General features: G+C 30.4%; 1 protein-coding gene across 1 annotated transcript; it reads right to left on the reverse strand.

Annotated features, from left to right (window-relative positions):
* Positions 1–19,714: 19,714 nt before the first annotated feature.
* On the reverse strand, positions 19,715–20,281 carry LOC149539537 (dirigent protein 5-like). Its single transcript, XM_089799239.1, has one exon. The coding sequence runs from the start codon at positions 20,279–20,281 to the stop codon at positions 19,715–19,717; it is 567 nt and encodes a 188-aa protein (XP_089655365.1).
* Positions 20,282–22,397: the final 2,116 nt, after the last annotated feature.

A 22,397-nucleotide genomic window follows, 5' to 3' on the forward strand; every position in this document is an offset into this window, starting at 1 on the left:
AAAATTATTGCATTTATAACACATGATGTTACTTCTGAACCCATTGTTCCCTTCATTAGATCTTCTTGCTATAGGGTTGGTACCTCTAAACATTATACTATTGCTATTACTATTATCAAATTTAGGTTTCTTATAATTAAATACTTTATGACCAAAACTATGACAATTATAACAATAAAACCCAGTAATAGGTTTAAATGACTTTCTTGTATAGTCCCTTTTCATATGATCAAATTCATTGCATGCATAAAATCTTATACCCTTGAATTTATTTCTCACTTCTTTAGGTGATGTATCCTGATCATATTTCTTATGTACACCAACTTTCTTAGCCTGATTAGATGTTATTTTCAGACTTCGAATATGATTCAAATTTTGCTGGTATCATCCTTGAACCTCAATTTTATATTTGTAATCTTAAGTTCATACTTTAGGATCTCTTTTCTTTCTTCAGTCTTTAAACTTCATTAGTGTCTTTGATATGGTCTTGAGGATCCTATTTAGAATTAAGATAATCTATCTTATCTTTCAACTTCCCAATGTAGTCTTTAGCATCTTCATATCTTTCCTTCATAGTATCTCTTTTTTCAACGAGAATGTCAATTTTCTCAAGAGCTTCTTCTAAGCTATCTTGCAACTGTTCCATATCCATAGATATCTTACTCAAGCTATTAGGCCTTCTCTAAATAGGTGTTCTATGATACCAATTTTTAGAAATAGGAAATACTGAGAGGGGGTGGGGGTGAATTAGTATTTCACAATTTTTTTTCCAAAATGGATATCTTTTACAACTTTATATCTTGCATAAGAATGTAAACTAACTATGTAGAACAATAAACATAACCATGCAATAAAGTAACACATAACACCATATTTTTTTTAACTAGGAAAACCCTAGCTAAGTGAAAACCCCAGTGGGGATGGTACTTGGGTCAAAGTACAAAGCTATGTCACCTTTCAAGCTGACTTTTGAGAAGGACTAAATTTGAATATTTCTATCCAAAAATTAGTTTTGCAAAACATATGATCTAGATAAATTTATTCTGGCTAAGTTATATATGGTCTCACATTTTTTTCAATTGGAAATGGCTATTAAATGCATATTATATACTAGTTAGTATCCAATTACTAAAGAAATAAAATTATTTTAAAAAAGTGTCTTCAATAAATCTTACTATTTTTTATGATATTTTTTAATAATATATAAACACCATTTTATAGATCTTAGATTCAAGAAAATTCTCATATAGAGTTTATAGTATTTTAATTAGATATAGTATATTGTAATTAAAAAATTCTACAAGCACGTATTTTAACACTCAAAAAGATTTCAATTTTGAGAAAGAAAAAATCATATCAAAAAAATCTAAAAATTATATTACTTTCTAGAGTAGAGAATCCTCTTTTGGAATTTATAATTTTTCTCTTGGTTAGAATAATTTTTTTTGAAAAATGTGGTGGGAGATGAAAGCTATCGATTTTAGGTGAGTTGAAATTTGAATCATTATAAATGAGAAAATATAGGTCTAAAGCTGATTTTTATTTTTGGTTTTTCTAGCTATATATATTATCTATAACATAGTCTTAGATAAAAAGGAAATAAATATATTTCCCAATATTTTTTTTGTGCAAACTAGACCCCCAATTTTCAGCATTTGTTAGCAACTAAAACCTTGTCTATAAAAATTATGATGGTAAACATAAAATGATCCATTAATCAAAAGAATTTGGTTAAAGATATTGACCATGTTAGGAGTCTATTACATCTTTATACTATCTTAGTCCTTGGTGGAAGACTTAGGCCTTGTTATAAGCCTCAACCCTATTATGAGTTGTTATATACAAATTACAAGTGAATGCAAGATGAGCCCACTACCCAAACATACAATGTATAATAAAGTTCTTGAATACAAAAGATAGATACAAAATCCTTTGCACTATTGATAATATGTTCAATATATCTTATATTTCCTTTTCTTCTCTTGATAAAACTTTATCACAAATCACATTCCTTTGATCGTACATCAAAAATTTTCATCTTACATAATTTCATTCAATCATCAAAAAACATTACACTCAACTTTGCATTTGCAAACTTTCTTTTATACCTTTTCTATTTCACAAATATCTACTCAGTCAACCTTCATATCTTTATTACACTTATCAAAACACAAAATTAACTCTTTTACACTTAAGGTTAACATCTAGGATGTTGTCCCTAATTAATTAAGTAATTATTTCTTAACCAAAAATATGTATTTCCTTATCATGCTTTGTTATGCATGTACAATACTACAACTAGTAAAATGATCATAACTATGTTCATACTGACCATATGGTCATGAAAACTTGCACATGTCATCAATATAATCTTTGTTAGTTACACCTAGCTCTCCACATGTTTGTATTACTTCTATGAATCATACTGATCAAAATTCTAATTGTTGTGTTAGATGAACTATATAGCACTTAGACAATTTTCTAAGTATACATCCCAAAATATATTTCTTATAATGTATTGACTTCAATTATTGATATGTTTTCATAAATGATAAGGTTATGCTGACTAACGTAGCCAAAGTGTCCATAGGGAATATATACTAGATACGTGAGAAAGTGGATTTTCCTTTAGGATACTTATGTGATTTGAATAATTATTTAATTGTCGTTGATAATTTTGACATTCACTTGGGTTTTCAGAAAACACTCTCCCAACAAGAGGCATCAAATTAAAAAATTTAGTAGGAAGTGATCAACAAATACTTTTGATTATTTATATAGAACACATTGAAAATGGCCATGATAACCTTACCTGATTAGTCTATCTCGCATCATGAGTATTAATCCTTTGTTGACCAATCACAACAAGGATCTTTCTTTAGGTTTATGAAATACTTTATTCCATACTATATATTTTTGTCATGGTTGGTATCCATTGTTTGGACTCTTCCAATTGATAACTTATTTTAACTGAGTATTCCCCTTTTTTGGATCCACACTAGACCAACTCATTTTCATCCCTTGAGAGCAAGAATGATTTTCTCTTCATGATACTTTCTTTCTACTTGGTCTCCCCAATTATCAAGTTTAGTTCTCTCAAGTCCTTCCACTTACATCAATGTAAGTGGAAGGACAAGAGAACTAAACTTGATAATGGGGGAATAGGATATCCCATTCCCCCTTTGTTCTCCATCTTGATTATGAAATATTCTACCTTTATTCCCCACCCACATTTAATTTTGAGCTTTAGATAACTGAAGGCTCACCCATAGTTATAGACCTTCATAGGAGTCCTACAAGAAATTTACATCCTTTCCATTTCCCAACTTCCTTTTAATGTGATATGTTCTTAGATATTTGGAAATCATTATAAAATTCCAATTTCTAGAGCCATTTGGTGGGTTTTCTACCATTAGTATTATATCCTTGCTCATACTATGCATGTATTTATGTGTGAATATTTTAGCATACCATTGGTTTTGGTTCCTGTACATCATCTAGATTATTTTACCCCTCATAGCTTCATTCATTAAACTCCATTCTCTCAATCGAGCTGTTAGGAATTTATCCTACCCTTGGCTTCCATTAAAAAAAAATTTCTTCATTATCTACTCAATGAACTTTATTATTATTTTTTGGTATCTTCATACACATCATAGAATATAGGGGCATAATATAAATTACTAATTTTAGTGTAAGGATGTGACATGCAGATGACAATTGTTGCCTCTTCCATCTATCTAATTTTCCAATGCAACTATCGACTAATTTATTCCACAAGTTCAACTTTCTTGCTCCTCCATATATAGGTATTTCTTGGGGCTTAAGGGGTTTTGATAAGTTTTTCTTCCCTAACAAGGGAACTCTCACATTTTTTTGTGATATATTGAGAATATGATGTCATTTTTGGGCAAACAAGATATTGTTAGAAAGTTGATTATGGGATAGACACATTTAAGGAGTGTTCTTTGGCTTTCATTTCCAGCATGGTACATAATTTTTATTTTGAAACTAGAATATCTATTTTTCATTTTGGGGGCATGCCTTGCTCATTTTAGCTTTGTTTTTTATCATAAAAAATAAGCAAAAAGCCCTTCTCGAACACTTTTCAGATTTTGTATTCTTTTCATCATAAATTTTTAAAGGTACACATGATACTCATCTAATTTGTTTTCTCTTTTCATGTATACATTTTATATCTAGCAATATATGTTTAGTTATTTTCATTATTGAGGATGGTTTTCTTTCTTATTTTTGTCATTTAAATTAGTGAACTATAAATATATCAAAACAAACCCCTTCTAAAAATTGGTGAAGACCTCTTCTTTTCTAGTTCTTCTAACCTACAACTATCACATAGGGACAACCACTATGACACAACCTCTCCATTCAAAGGATTTGTGATCTTGTTTAGATGAAGTGCAACTAGTTCTATAGAGGCCCTTTGAGGTGATACAACACAATCCAATAAGATGGATGAGGCCATGGTTCTAATTTCTTTTCATGTTTCAAAATTCTTATAGTTTCATCTTGATGGCTTAAACAATCCTCAAGAGACATGGGCCAAGTTCAAGGACTTGTTTGATGTCATGAAAGAGTACAAGAAACATTAGGTTAAGGTAGAGGTTGTATCACTTTTACTTTATGATTTTCCCTCAATTAAGGAATTTTTTATGAGGTTTAGACATTAGAGATCTTTGTTAGATGGTTGTGGGAAAGTGAAAACTAATAAGGAGTCTATTTACCTGATTCTATCAAAGTTTTGAGGAAAATTTTAGATTCTCTTCTCTACCTTCAATTTTAATATGGATTCTTTGGGTCCTAGATTTTCCATGCTAATATTTGATGTATTCTATGATCAGTTGACTAGAGAGAATGAGAAGCTTACAAAATTGGACTCTTTATCAAGATCAAAGAACTAGGCATTGGTTGCTCAGAAATCTATAGGAAAGTCAAAGAATAAACTAAAGCCCAAAACATATTCATTTGACATATAGATTATCTCCAAGCTATCTTCTAGATCAAATATACGGAAATCCATTTTGAAGGGTAAACTTTCTAAGTTTGGTGAGTCTTCACTGTGACTAAGAAGTTTATAGATGATCCTTGCAATTTTTGTGGCAAGGAAGGACATCCAGTTTCTATCTATTGGAAGGGTCTTGAGGCTTTAGAGGAGGCCATGCAATAGCATACTATTTCTTTCTCTAATCCACTACCTCCTCCTTTAAGGAAAGGACATGCTCTTTCTACATGAGGTTTTTCTTCTCTTTCTACTTGGATAATTGATTTAGGTTCTTCGCACCATATGAAACACTCACCTAATTTGGTTACCTCACTTTCTTAGAGTGTTACTATATAGATTGTAGGTTGGGACTCTATAAAGATTTGAGTTTCAGGCCCTAGTAGTATTATTAGACTATAGAATTAAAAATACCAAAAATTAAGGAGCTCCTCAAAAAAATTAATAAAGTCCATATTTTCCATAATCATAGGAAAATAAATAGGGTGGTGGACTTGATTTCCAATATGGCTATTAGCTCGGGTAAGCATATGACATGGGAGGATGACATAAGGGTCCAATAAGAGACTAAAGAATTAATTTATTTAATTGTGACTAATGTAGTAAATGGGGAGGATTTGTTAATCATTTTCTTTTAATTTGTGGGTGCTATGGTAATTATGAGGGGAAATATCAAATTTCAAGGTGGTACCTTTCATAATTTCCATCTTAATGTGGCACATATTCTCGGTCTCATTGAGAGGTTTTTGTGGGTTGAAAAGATCTTTTATTTTCCTGAATGACACTACCTATGGTTTTTCTCATTTCTCTACTTAAGACCAATTTGAACCACCTATCTATCATGGGGGATGAGTTAAGGAAACACCAGTCATATACTGCAACATTTGGAAGAAGAAGAAATCGGTATGGGAATAACTATCAATAGTTAAGGTCACTATTTACCTTGAGAAACTTCATAAATTCAAGTTGCATGTTTTTTATTAAGTAAAATAGGTTTTACAGAGATCCTAAAACCTGAAAGTTTTTACAACATATCTGAAATAGAAATATTATTAAAAGTCTAGCTACAAAGAAACTACTTATCAAAAGCCAAACCTAAATCACAAACCCACGGCCAGGAGACAAAAAGCTAGCTACACTAAAAAAAGAAAAAACTAGCTACACAAGGAAAATACAAGACAAAAAAGTAGCACTAACTATTAGTTATCTCTATCAAGAACTTGTAGGGTCTTTATAGCTTCATTGGTCTTCCTATCATCCGCATCCTCCTAGTCTTGGTTCTGAGCATCTACCAAGTCCTTGGTTTCTTTCGAATCATCCTCAGCTTGCCCAATGTCCAAGCTGGCCTTCTCCATCTTTTCCCTGCCAAATCTAGCACTCATCAATGATTCACCTAGATTGTTAGTATTCTCATTCAGGGTGTTCAAAGTAGCGATCACCTGATTAGCCAGGTTCTGATGGGAGAACTCCATCCTTTGGATTCTTTGTTCAACCTTGGTGATTCCATCCTTCTGTTTAGAAATTTGTTCCTAGATGTTGAAGTGTCATTGGCTTCCAACTTGGCTTCTCTCCTCTTCATTGTGTCCCTGGTCACTACCAATTTTCTAGCTTCCTTCCTAGCTTCTTTTCCCCTTAAAATCTTCAATTTCATGGAATAACCGTTTGATAGACCAAAATTTGTCTATCATGCTGTTCTTAGGATTGTTCAAAATGTTAAGCCTAGTTTCCCTTGCATTGTCAGAGATAACAACCAAAGCAAGGTTAATGAGTTCATCATAGTGGGCTTTGCCATCGATGTCCTCCATCACTTGGATATTCAATGGCTCCCTGATAATCCCCAATTTCACAGTGTCCAAATTAAAATTCCTCCAAGAACTCCTCCTATTTTTCATTTATCACCTCCCCACTCTCTTTCCCTTGAATATCTATCTTCCCCTTAGATGGAGAGGTAGTGGGGCTAAGGCTTGGAGTCTCAGGAATCTGGTCATTGGTTCTTTAGGAGTTATTTAAGAGTTAACCTAGGGATAATTTTTTTTCTTTATGGAGTTACTATAATTGTCTTTATGGGGTTGTTGTAATAATAAACATGGAAATTTTAGCTAGTATAGAGGATCTTTCTAAAACTCATATTAAATTTAACAAGGAAACAAAGATTTCAAATTCCATGTTTTAGAATTCCCTAAGACTCTAAACATGGAGGAGAAATTAGTTAAATTAGGGAAATTTGTTGACATAGAGAAGACTAATCATTTATGGCAACAATTTTTATCTTATGTTAGAGAATACTTTATTTTGGATGGTTGATCTAAAAGGGTGCATAATTATGATTTTGTTTTCTTTAACCAATCTTAGTATTAAGATAGGATCTCTTTACCCTAATACCTCAAGAATTCTATTTTATAAGGGCTTCAAACTCACCACAAAAGAAAAAAGCTAAGTTATTCTTCATGAAGGTTTAATTTTGTTAATTGCTAAGTATTGACAAGGCTCTTGAGGCATCAATGTATTAAGTAAAGAATAAACATAAATACCTTAAGGTTTCAATAGAGAATAATTATTTAAATAAGGGAAATACATTATCTAGAGATGGAAAACAAGGTATGGATGCATTGGGTATGGAGATGGAGTCACAAAATGAATCTGATATTGAGGATGAGTAGGTGAAGACCTCTAAGGAAAAGGGGAAATTGGTTACTAGTATAGGAAAGAAGAAGGTCAATATGTGGAAAATAAAAAGAAAATCAGAGAACAATTTGGAATCTAGGGAAGATGAGAAGATAGATCATAATAGTAGCCATGGTCAAGAAACTATTACTGATAGTGGAGGATGTATCTCAAACAATGAGGGCTATTCTAGTAGCTAGGATGATACCTCTACTAGGTCTATCAACAAAACTGGAGAGAGTTAAAATACACTATCTAGCAAAAAGAATGATACTATTAAAACTCCTAAAACTGAGAAATCAAGAAGGAAAAGGAATAAGGATAAAAACCTCAAGGAAACTAAGAGCGAAGGTAAAAAATAAAATCCTTGAACTAAAAGTATCGGTGATATGGAGGAGGGAGCAAAAATAATAAAGGGGGCCTTGTGAAGGAGATTGTTGTTGAGAAGAAATAAATCAAGAAAGGAGGAGGCCCTACATGTTGATAAGGACAAAAACATCTAGGAGATCTCAACTAGCCAATTTGATAGTCAAAAGGAAAATTGGAAAATGAGAACTAGATTGTTGGTGATCCAGATGAAGGTGTGAAAATGATGGAGGAAAAGGATTTGTTTATGGTTCTAGATGACACAAAGATAAAAAAAATTAATGCAAAGAAAGGCCTAAAGAAGGGTAAGTATGTAATTTATGAACCTGATGAAGTTGTTGGGGAGGCTAGAGAAGGAAAGCTTGAATTCCTTCATAAAGATAAAATGCAAGCATATATTCTTCTCATGATTGATATCTAGATGTACAACAAGCTAAACACTTTTAAGAGAATGGTCAGGGATCTACAAGTGAGCCTGGACATAGAGAAAAATAAAAGGATGTAGATGGAGGCTAAGGTTGGAGACATAATAGGTAAACTTTGAGATTATGAGGCCAAACTTCGCCAACTAAAAAATAGTGAGCAAAATATGAGCATGTTGGATTCCGGTCTTCTTTTTGCTATTGCTAGTTTGGGAAAGAGAAGCAGAAAGGAAATTGTGTCTCATTTACATGTCACTTTAAGTGGAGGTCTAAGAAAGCATACTAGGCTAACTACAAAGAAGGAAATTGAGGGGGCTCCTAGCTCTACTACAAATGAAACATTTAAAGAAGTGTCCAACCTTGGGATGAATTTGGCTAAAGAAATGAAAGAGGTAGTATAGCTCTATGCTCTCTTTTTTATTTTTCAGTTGTCTTCTCCTAGTCATTTTGTTATTGGTTGGTGGTCCTGATCTCTTGTCCTTGTTGTGTTTATTAGTCTTGATTGTTTTTGACATTTTCTTGGTATCTCATTTTGTGGAATTTTGATATGTGCTCTAATATTTAATTTAGGATGGCTCCAGGTCCTTGTGAAACTTATTTTTATCTACTACTTTGATACTATGGAGCAAATGCCCACTTCATGATGTTTTTTGGATGGGAATTTAGGTCCCCTCAAAACCTATTTTAACATGTCTCCAAAACTATTAATATTATTAAAAAAATAGTACTAAAACATACTATTATAAAATAGTAATATAAATAGTATCAATATAATGTATTCTATAAATACTAATGCTAATATTTTTTCAAAAAATTATTATAACAAAAATTAAAATCATTGAAATTTCAAAACTAGCAAGATTCATCAGTTATTTGATAATATTGAATATCAAATTTTGTTTTAGATATTTGATTAGGCTTGGTATTTTCCTTGGGATTTGGATTTGGAATGTCAAATGAGAATGGTCAACCCTATAAATATATTTATCATAATTCCTTTGATCTAATGTCTTCGACTATGTTGCTGATAATCTTTTTTTCACCACAAATTTATAAAATGAAAATAATTTCTTAAAGAGATTATCAAATTTCCTTCAATATAACTATTGTTAGAGCTTGAATTTGGTAGATAATTATGAGTTATTTTATAATTATGTTACCACTAAAGCTCTCACTGATAGACTAATTTAAATGTAACTATATTTTTCAAAAGATTGAACCTTTTGGACATTTGAAATATGAGTCATGTTCTATGTTTTTCCTACTATAATAAAATAAAAGAATTTTTTTTTTTGTAAAGTTCAGAGTTAATCAAGGTAGTCATAGATAGGATTCTTTTTTATCTTGAATAAGTTTTAGCAAAAACATCATAAATAATTATTTATTTGGAAAAAAATTACACAAAAGTATACATGATATTCAAATATGAGTATACTAATATCATAATCTTGTATAAAGATTTCATCATTGGATTTTGATTGAGCTGGTATGTTGTACACATCTTGTTTTTCTTAACTTTTTGTACTACTACATTGGAATATAAGATTTTGAATGATTAATTTTTCTTTATTTTTTCAGAAAATGGGCTATTAGTTTAAAAGGTACATTCAATTTCCTATTGATTCTATTCCTACTTCTTTTTGAGATAAGGTTGTTAAGATCAATTGCTTACGTAAAGTTGAGTAACCCAGGTTTTTTAATTTATCATTTCCACTTGAGGCCATAGCTTGGTATACCATGATCCTAAACATGCCCATTAGTACCTTTTTCATATAATTTTATAGATCATAACATGTAACTTATATAGTAGATGTAGAATTTTTATGTATTTGGATATTATATTAGTTGTATTTGACTTTCTCATATGTAATGACAATTCTTCTATATTCATCTACAAGTTTATTTATATGATGCTACTTAGCGGATTTAATTATATGCATAATTCTAAATGATGTAATCCTAGGGAAGTTTAATCTATATATATTCTGAATTATAATATGTGCATGTGTTATCTTATTGCTACTTTGCTTCCACATTATTATTACATTACTATTTCTAAACTCTTAAGAACAAAAAATTAGTAAAGTGAGTTGCATGTCTTAGGTTAGTCTCTCTTTGGTTCCTTGATGGGGTATTTCACAACTCAACCAAAAATTAAATAATAAATACCTTGATTTATTAATTTCCTTCTCATTCACACTAATTGAATTTTATTAATTTTTTTAGTAAGTATACTCTTAAGTAATTTAGCTAACTCTACCATTTAGATTTGGAACTCCCAAAGTCATTATCTTAATAGGCATGCACCATTTACATGATTTAGTAATTATTATTAATTAATAACATTAATACCATGCTATGAAACTTTTTTTTTAATAAATATCTATTTATTTTACTTGCACATTTAATTTATTTTTTAATTGGGTATTTTATTAAATCCTTTATTCTTATAATTAGACTTTTATTTATATGTCTCTCAAATAACTAATGATTTTTATTTAATTCTCATTAACCAAATATCCACATAATTAATATTCTAACAAATCATAAGATATAATTATTTAAATTACATAATTAATCTTATTTAAATTGTTATCTATTTTAATACCAGAACAAAAAAGTGTTGCACACAATAAACAATAAATACGACTAAATCCAAAATACAAAACATAAATTAAAGGATAAGTTCATGAATTCATGCTAGATTACCAAATTCATATGGGTAGTCAATCATAAACTTTTCCTTTATTTGAGGACAATAAAGTTTTGGGTTCAAATTCGGACCTAGACATTATTTGTCCTCTCTTTCCATTGAGTTATTGCTATAGGGTAAATTTATCACTAAAATTCAAGGAAGTCAATTCTTGGTACCTAAAATCCATTATAAAATACTATCATGTGCAATAGATATCTATATATACCAGACAATAGTACAGAGTATCACATCATGTAGAACCCAACTTGTAGGTGACTATTAATGCCTCCCTTACACACATCAAGTACAAAAAACAAAAAAAACATTAGAGACATGCATATTATATAAGATAAAGTATTAGGTAAGTACAGCTACTAACTATGAATATAAATAGCATCTTATCCTATGAATCATCACCAAGAGAATACACATAAATTTCAACTGAAAGCACATACTTTAGCTTTACCATATGTCAATAAAAATCAAAATGTGATTAAAATATATTCTATTGTAACTCAACAAACACACATGCACTTAGTTTACACTAGCAAGTGTTGTAACATGGCAAATACTAAAATAACTTGGTGACTACTTAACACAAAAATCTTAAGATATTATCAATGATTAATCTCACTTTAATTTATTTGCAAAAACATAAAGGAAATAGCTTGAAAACAATTGACACCAAGATTTAGTGTGGAAACCCAATTTGGGAAAAACCACCAATTGTAACTAGTTACTAATTTTCACTCTTCTAAGGTGAACCCTATTAGGAGCAAACCCTCTTAAAGGTTACAGAACACACTATTAGGTGTGAACTTATTAAAGGATTTAATCACCCTATTAGGAGTGGCCTTGTTAGAGGTCATTAGAAATTTCAATCTCAAAATATCACCTTGTTAGAGGATTTACAAATACCTATAAAGACAACTTTGTTAAGAGATTTTATATCATTGCTATAGTGGTTAGAAAATAAAAATGAGATGACCTAATTTCTTAAGCAACTAAATTTCTAATTATAGTTCTTGATTCTAGCTTGTATACTTGATCCCTTCTGATCAAATCTATCTTTGCAGCTCAACAAGGATATTATGCTTATCCTTCTAAACACTTCCTCTAAGCATCTTCAAATTGTCTATTTTGTTTCACACATTCAATAACTTGACCTCATATTTATATCTTACATAATGTCAAGTTGGCTTGAAAACAACATAGAATATTTAATATTCATCTCCTCATTCGGTTAGAACCAAGAAACAAAATAATTAAATTCAATATGCCAAAACAAGAAAATCTTTCATTAGTCGATCCTGATTGGTAGACACTAACTCAGAAATGATTTTCTTGTGTTAACCAAGTGAATTTGGTTAACATTGCATATTCAAAAAGTTCCTTTGGTAATTGAGTGAGCTTGGTTGACACTGGTTCCATCCAACATTTCCTTCATTAATTGGGTGAGCTCGATTAGCACTCAACTTCTATAAACTTCTCTTTGTCGCCTATGTGAACTCAATAGACACTATCTTCTAAATTTGGAAAACTCTAGTATGCTCAGTAGATATAGGAAAATTTCTTCAATACCTAAGTGATTTCGGCATATATTGACTAGCAATGATATGATATTTTGTGTAACATCAAAGACAATACACAATTTTTAATTAATTATTTTCAACAATCTCCCTCTTTGGCATTGATGGCAACACAATATGTGATAATACAATGAAATTTTTAGATCAAGAATGATGTAAGGAACATATCCTTAGTGTGACCTCCCTCTGCCTTCAGTTTCTCCCTCTATCAACAAAATTTTGTCTTCAACATATTCTTCTAATAGAAAGCTTTCTTTCTTTGATATCAAATCAAGTTCTCATTCTTTAACATCTCTAGAAATATACCCTGTTCCTCTTGATAAAATTTATGTGAGATATGAGAGAAAAATTTGTCCTCTTTGACATCTCATACCAAAGATAGTATTCAATGAATATCAATGTACCTCATGTACTGATTCATATGCAATGTGATCTTTTTAATGTTGTGTCAACTAACTAATTTTCAACATTCTTTGGTTGATGCATCACTAAACATCATTATAGTGAGCTTTAGATAGGGGAATGACCCCTAACTTATCTCTTAGATACATAAATGCATCCCTAGCTAAAGGCTTAGTGAATATGTTTATAATTCATTCTTTAGTATTCATATATTCCAATCTTACCTCTTTATCTTGTACCAATTCTCTTAAAAAATAATACTTTATAACAATGTGCTTGGTTTTGGTATGCATCAAAGGATTGTTTGATATATTGATTACACTAGCGTTATCACAAAATATAACAACTAGATCCTTGATTTCTATCTTCATACCTTCCAACAGTTGCTTGAACCAAACAACATTTGAACAATTAACTATTGCTACCACATATTCTACCTGTGTTGTGGATTGAGAAATACAATTCTACTTCTTGCTTGTCAAAGACAATACTATTTTACCAAGAAATAAGTAGAATTATATTTCTCAGTCCACAATAGAAGTAGAATATGTGGCAGCAATAATTAATTATTCAAATGTTGTTTGGTTCAAGAAACTATTGGTAGGTATGAAGATAGAAATCAAGGATCTAGTGGTTATATTCTCTGATAACACCAGTGCAATTAATATATCAAAGAATCCTTTGATGCATACCAAAACCAAGCACATTCTTATAAAATATCATTTTTAAGAGAATTGGCATAGGACAAGGAGGTAAGATTGGAATATGTGGATATTAAAGAACAAATTGTAGACATATTCACTAAGCCATTACCTAAGGATGAATTTATGTATCTAAGAGGTAAGTTAGGAGTCATTCCCCTATCTGAAGCTCACTAAAATTATGTTTAGTGATGCATCAACTAGAGCATGTTAAATATTAGTCAGTTGATGCAACATTAATAAGAACACATTTCATATGAATGAGTATAGGAGGTACATTGATATTCATTGAATATTTTCTTTGGCATGAGATGTGAAAGAGGGAGAATTTTGCTATCATATCTCACATAAATTTTATCAAGAGGAAGAGTATAGATTTCCAAAGATGTGACAACAAACTTCTCCCTATTTGACATCTTATGCCAATGACAATATTCAGTGAATATCAATATACCTCATGTACTGATTCATAAGCAATGTGCTCTTTTTTATGTTGCATCAACTAAATGATCTTCAAAATGCTCTATTTGATGCATCAATAAACATCATTTTAGTGATCTTTAGATAGGGGAATGACCCCTAACTTACCTCTTAGATACATAAATGCATCCTTAGGTAAACAATTTTTTTTCCTCTAAGAATCTTCAAATCTTCAATTTTTTTCACACATTCAATTCTCAACTTGACCTTATATTTATATCTTACACAATGTCAAGTTAGCTTCAATACAACTAAGAATACTTAATATTAATTTCCCTAGTTGGTTAGAACCAAAAAAAAGAATAATTGAACTCAATATACCAAGATAATAAAATCCTTCATTAGCCAATCTTGCTCAGTAGACACTAATTCAAAAATGATTTTCCTATGTTAATGAAGTGAATAAAGTTAACATTGCATATCCACAAAGCTCCTTTGGTAATTGAGCGAGCTTGGTTAACACTAGTTCCATCTAGCATACTCTTCATTAACTGAGTGAGCTTGGCTAACACTCAAATTTTTCCAACTTCTCTTTGTCACTTGAGTGAACTCAATAGACACAGCGTTTTGAACTTGGAAAACTCTTGAACACTCAATAGACATAGGAAACTATCTTTAACTCCTGAGTGAGCTTGACATACACTAACTAGAAACGATATGACATTTTATGTAACATCAAAGACAATACACAATTAATCAATTCATTTGAATAGAAAGAGCCTAGTAAACTTTGAAAAAATCTATTATGATAGAAAATTGTTGGGTATTACACTATTGGATACCTAATAAAATCATACATACTCGATATAGCTTATGATTTTCTTTGCATTTTGGCTTTGGAATTCCAAACATAGATGGTCAACACTAAAAATATGCTGAACATATTTTCTTTGATCTCCAAACTTCAATTGTGTACCTAAAAACCTTTTGTTTACACGAATTTGATGAAACGGTAAGTATTTCTTAAGGATATTATAATCTTTCCATCAATATAATTATCATCAAAGTCTAAGCTTGGTAAGTAATTATTAGCTATTTTCTCATTGAGTTTCTTTTGAAGTCCTCATTAACAAACTCATTGCGAAAAAACTTTATCTTTCATTTCTCATTTGACATCTTTTTGAATTTGAAAATTGCATTACATTTCTACTTCACCTACAATAAAAAAAACAATAGTTTTTAATTTTATAATGTAAATAGAATTAGTTAAGGTGGTCAGACATGAGAGTTTTTATATTTTGAAAAGTTTATAGAAGAAATTAACAATTAATTATTATTTATAATTGAATTATACATAAATGTCTCACATCTAGGAATGATTCCACTTCTTATTTGTATAATCTTGCAAAAAAATCATCATTTTATCATGGTTAAGGTTGTAAGATGCAACCTTATTTTTATCTTTTTCTTAAATATTTTTTAATACTACATTGAAATCTAATATTTTTATGAATTACATATTATTATCATTTTTTGTGTTTTAAAAAGGGCCAGTAGTTTAGGAACTACATTCAATTTCACATAGATTCTTTTGTTACAAATTTTTGATAGAAGGTGGATAACTTGTTCAACTTTTCACATCAAGTTTAGTAACCTTAATTTTTTGAATTTGCATTACCATTAATGGCCATAACTTGATAGACCATGATTTTACACATACCTATCATCTAAATAAGGGCTTACAATAGTTGGAGTTGGAAAAAAGATCCATAAAGAGGATGTTTAGGTCATGATGGACAATATTTAATAGGATTTGAAGATGAAGACATAATGTTGGTTTGAGACATCAATCATGCATCATTACTAGTGGCATGTGTAGGAGGGCCTATATCGAATTTTATACATTTCTCGATCCAAAAGCCATATCTACTATAAACTTATTCATAATGAATCAAATATCATATTGCACATTGTAGTTAGCATTTAATTGATAAGGTTGACTTTAATTTTAATGTCTATGGAAATGTATAGTATATCTGAGTAATCAAAGGATCTCTCTCTTTAGGGATATTAGGATTCCTATCAATTTACATCCACTTTAGTCTTGGAGGAAGAACAAGATTTATCAAGTTATTCATCCTTAGTCTTTATGTAATCTTGTGAGATAAATCATCATTAAAATATTGAACATTAAGGTAAATGGAAGCACTTTGATAAATAAGAGATTATAATATATGTATAAACTCCTGACTCCACAACTTTTTCCATTAAGGTAGGTTTAGGAGGAGAGTATCCAGGAATCTCAAATATGGGGTTAGTAGGACTATCTCTATCCTCATTAGCTAAAGACAATGTAAGTGAAGGGTTAAAAATATTTAAGCCAATGTCATATTTATATTCATCATTTTCAACTAAGATCATTACAATTAACACATTCCGTGTACTTTGTTAAAAAAAAATGACATGATTACATGAAATAGAGCTAAAAGCATTAAGACATTTTTTTGAGGATGAAGAAAATTTTGAAGTCTCATAATTCCATGTGCAATAAAACCATGAAGGAATGGAAGTAAACTAAAATGAAAAAAAATGGTGTTATCTACTTTATGAAATTAATAAATAGTTTGTAAGAAGAAGTGTAATCATATGAGAGATAACACAACAATCTAATTTAGTAAAATCCATCATAAAAGTAAGTCCTACCTAAATTAGATCAAAGATTGAAAGCTAAATGCATTTAAGAAAGAGTTGTGTTCCTCACATTATTAAAAATAAATATGGATATGAGTACTGATCATATTCCTTATTTTGCATTTGAATGGGAAATCACCCACTAGGCTCAAGAAGACCCAAGTGTTGAATGGGTATCCTTCACTTAATGTAAATGGAAATGAGATTGGTAATAAAGAGATGCAAGATATAGAGTTCAATGAAGCATAAATTTGATTTTCAAAAAACATAGATAGATGGATATCTAATAGAACAATTTTGATATAAATAAATTGAAATCATAAAATTGTAACCAACCTATAAATTCAATTTGGTTCTAATATAGGTGGGCAAGGTTGATTGGGTTAACAAAACCCATTCCTTTCAGTTTTAACTATTTTTAGTTGCAAAACATAGCCAATTTCCTATAATTGGCAAATGCAATCTCAAACCTAGCCCTACATGTTCATGTGCATAGAAAGGAGAGAAATTATTGTGTATAGAGGGAATTGACATAGTCAAATCCTAGTTTTGAAACAAGTGTAAAAATCAATTAAAATAAATTAGGAATAAAGGTGTTGCTTCATAAGTACATTCTAGATCTGAAATCTTATACCTCGATGGTACAATGCTTTTTTGAATGGGATTAAATTTTTTGATGCAATAGCTTGACTCCACACAAAAACCTAAAAGGAAGATCTGAAAAATTTGTCCGGCACAATGTTTTAGTTTACCACAATGCTTCATATTAAGAAGGCGAATGACTTCAATACTTGAAAACTTGAATTATTAGATGCTTTTTCTATGATCTTATTCCATGATTATTGTATCCTCTACTTTGTATTCAATGAGGTAGATAATATTTCAACAATAGAGAGCATTGCATTGAATTCTTGAAATCTACCTTAGGATGCTTTAGATTAAAAAAATAGAGATACACACTTGAGTCCAACTTGTTTAATGTTTTGATCTAAGCCAAATGAGGAGAAGTAGATTTCTTATATAATCCTCAGAAGTATTTTGGAGCTAGAACATGAATAATACAAATGGTAGTTTCAATTTTTTGCTTAACTATTAGACCAATTCCCAATTTAAATTTTAGCGTAGACATTGGGAAATGCATTGACTAGGTCATTCCATTCTTGAGAATTCATCAACTAGGTCAATGTATACACTCTAATGTGGACCAAAATTTGGAGCATGGGTTGTGATTGAAGTGTGACTATTAGAATGAAGAGTAATATAATCAAGCCTAGAATACTCAAAGTTAATGTGAGATCAAATTAAGGTCAAGCTAAATAATGAATTACCTAGTGAGCCCATTACAAGATGATATAGATAAAATAACTTCTTCCTATGTTGAGGAATATAAGTTGTAGATCGAAAAGAATTCTTTAGGGAGTGGTATAATAAACCCATTAATATTTTGAGGTACACTAATATATGTACAAAAAATTTTATGGTGCTTGAGTATTGGATCCAAAAGACACCTCATTTCACTAGACACTATATGAAAAATCCACCTTAAACAATTATGAAATCTAAAATAAAGATATTTTGACAACCTTATATATAGAATGGTTCTAATCTAAGTAATAAAAAAATATTTACAAAATTAGACAATAGTGGTCTTACTCATATTAATATTGTACCTAGTTTCTAGTCACTAATATTTTTATAGAACATTGTTAGGGCATTTAGTGGATGATTAAATAAAACCCTAACTTAGACAAAAACTACTTCCAAAGATGGTCTAAGAATAGTTCATGTACCAATAATTATCAACTTGCAAACTAAAATATGTTGAAACATGCAAGGATGTTCTATACATGGAAGAAATGATATTATTACCAAAATGAAAACATCCTCACAGGGGAGAGGACCCAGTGCTTGAATGCTTTCCAATAGTTGTGATAGAAGTTGTTCACTTGATACCTACACTTATTGACTTAATGTCCAATTTTTTTGACAACATTGTACTAATACTTGTGACTTTAAAGTTGTTAGTGCAATGGTAACTACCTAAAATTGAATAAAATGTTCCGTAGTAATAAAAACTAACCAATGATGGGTACCCTTTATGCACAACCATTGGTCTCACCTTTTTTTTAGGCTGTTTTGGACAACTTGACAAAAAGCATGCTGATGTAGCATCATAACGGGTGACATGGACTTGAAACCTTAGTGATAAGTAGATGACTCACCAAGTAAGCTGCTATTAGAAACTAGGAGCAATTCAAAATTTTTACATAAGATTTTGATAAGCCCGAAGTGAGGGTGTCCAAATACTTGGTCCTTTCCCCTAATAGAACGTAATCTGACTATAAATATTCTATGATGACTGTTCAACTAAGAATATTACAATATATGAAGTTTTTCTATAGATTGTGCCATTGCATGTGTCAATAATGCTTTCAACAACTAGTAAGATAACTTACAAAACACTTTGAATCCTTAAATATTACAAACTATAAATATTGACAAGTACACAGTACTATCCAATATGCATAAAGTAAGAGCTTCAAACAAATAGTCAGACGACACTCAAAACACATGAATCCCATTAATAATGGCACATGAATTGCGTCACAAAACATATATACTTTCTATCCTAAATTACAATGCACTACATAACATTTTAACACACGGTTCATTCATTGAAAACTTTTAGATCCATAACGTTCAACAGAATCTGAATCTTTCCATCAATAACAGAGAAAACACCTCTATGAGTAACACTCATAGAGAATTATGTTCATGACAAGTCTAAAATAAGCGATTCCCTCAACCTCATCAGTGGTAATAGTGCAAATGCCCCTTGCCATTAAGAAATCCCCAGTCCCACCCACAACAGGAAAATATCTATGCTCGCCCGCAAGTGGATAATCTGCTCCAGCCATTGTAAGGGAGCCCTTATAATCAGTGGAGTTCAAAACAATAGTGAAGCCAAACCAAGCACCCTGGATATTTTTCCCATTGTAGACGTAAAGCCCTTGAGCTCTTCCCACTGGAGGAGAATGTAGATTACTCTCAATCGTAATGGGATCATCAAACACTACCATATACCCAAACTGAAGACTAAAATTAGCAGTATCAGATGGCTTTGCAATCAGCACAGATGTTGCATTCTTAACATTCGAGCCATTGTAAAGTATATCATGGTAATAAAACTTCAAATTCATACATGGCTTCGGAAGATTTTTGTTTTTGTACTCTGCTGAATGTACCAAGGCAAGAAACACAAAAAGCAACAGAAAACACAAGTATAGGGATTTACTATTCTGCATTGACATTGCCAAAGTATGAAAATAAGGGAGAAAATGCTTAACTTGAGAGTATCTCGTATGATCCAAAAGAGCATGAGAAACCTTGTCTTCATTTCTAGATCCACATGAATTCTACATATATAATAGTCTTGCCTGAAGGATGGGGGAAAAATACAAAGCTGAATATATGAAATATGCTGAATGATAATAAGCATAATTTTTAGCATATTGACACACCGTTAACGACATAAGGATCGGGCAGGCAAGATGCTATGTTCTGCTCAAGTGTCATTTCCCCTATCTTAGTTTTACTGGCTCAAACCCTAAAATACTCCACGCCATAGAATAGGGTTAAATGCACATATCCCTTTAGAATGGGCACCACTCATTGAGAAGTGCAAACTTAACTACAATATTTTTAATATATAAACTTCGGGTTTTTGTCTTGTCTTTCATGACGAAGATATGCATTATGTATGTGAAACACATGATTGAAACCAATTGTTTAATCATTTATTTTAAAAAAATTCAAAAAACTTGGGTGAATATAGATTTATCGGCAGGAGTTATTTTACCATGTTTGAACACAATTTCAGTTGGCTGAGTGAGTGTAGATTAAATTTTTTACAGATAATATTTTATATTTTATATTTTTTTAATTCTCAAACATTTATATCAAAAGTTAATGTTCAAAATAGAAATGATCGAAGATTTCTTATTGTTAAATTTGTATATATTAATATATTTTAAAAAAAATTGTTATTATTATTTTATACAAGTGTTGTTTTTAATTTCTAAAATCTATTTCAAGAGGAGTCTGATTTATGTATAATTTAGTGTTCTAGTTGTTCAAACAAGAATAAAAAATTAGGAATATATTTTCTATTTTCTATTTGGTGTGTCAATTGAAATAAGAAAATGAATATAGATTCCCATTTTCCTCCTAAAGTGAGCTTATGTCCATTTTAAATAAAAAAGTTGTTGTTACTCCAATAGCCATTCTTGTTCCCAATATGCATACCCATTATCAATTTCCATGCCTGCATCAGAATTTAAATCTATATTAATTACATGATATGGCTTAAACTTATCATTAGTACAAAAGCACAAATAGATATTATATCAGATGACTTAGACTTATCATTATTACCACAATAGAGATATTATGGAACTTTCAAATGAATATCCTTATCCTTAATCGAAAGAACAATATACAATCTAAAATTGTACAAATTCTTACCCCGAAAAGCATGAAAGCTTTTACATCACCTAAAAATAGAATATAAATGAAATATTTTATGCTCTAAAATATAAGAAATAACTTAAAATATTTTTCAATTACATAATAATAAAATTAAATAAAAATATATTATTTTGTATTATAATATAAAAATCACTTCCATTATATAAGACAATCAAACCATCTATTTTTAGCTTTAAATATTCTCATTCAAATAAGAGGCATCTAAATACAACTCAAACCTATCGCAATTTCATTGTCACTACATACAAATTCTCCAAATTAGAAAAGTATTTCAACTTTGCTTTGAACTTTCTTGGTGTCAGCGTGTTCACATGCAGAATAAATAAATGAAACCGATGAAACCTGTTCTGATTAGTTTAAGAAGTCGTTGGAATGAGATGCGATGCAAAAGAAACGTAGAGACAAAACAACTGAAAGGGAATCTGTTCTTTGCTTGTTGGAGACAACACGAAACTAGATTCCCTCTTACAAAAGGGTACACAATTTGGTTAGATTTTAGAATATCGAATTTTTTGAATCTACCACTCATTATTTATATTTAAATCTAAAGCCATAAGGAGAAACAGCTCCCGAGTAGCTTAGTTTTTATAGATATTGTAGGTAAGAGCAGTTTTCCATTTTAATTTAAAAGTAGTGTTCGATTGAGTGAGTATGCTTTACACTCTATTACAAACTATTGTAGATAATTAATGAATCTTACATAAATATTTTTTTACTATTATATTGTGTTACCATGTGATTATTTGAGTGCAATTTTTATTGAAATTTAAGTAACTGGAGTGTGTAAGGAAATAACGCTTTGCTTAAACACTTACTTGCATTAATATTGAGTGAATGACTTAAATACAATAACAATAAATACATAACACAATGATTTTT

Source organism: Cupressus sempervirens, chromosome 9 (assembly GCF_028749045.1).
Source record: "Cupressus sempervirens isolate cs-2001-9-10 chromosome 9, ASM2874904v1, whole genome shotgun sequence".
Taxonomy (NCBI): domain Eukaryota; kingdom Viridiplantae; phylum Streptophyta; class Pinopsida; order Cupressales; family Cupressaceae; genus Cupressus; species Cupressus sempervirens.

Coding starts and splice junctions, on each gene's coding strand:
- LOC149539537 (XM_089799239.1), bottom strand. CDS start 20,281: ATGTCAATGCAGAATAGTAAATCCCTATACTTGTGTTTTCTGTTGCTT.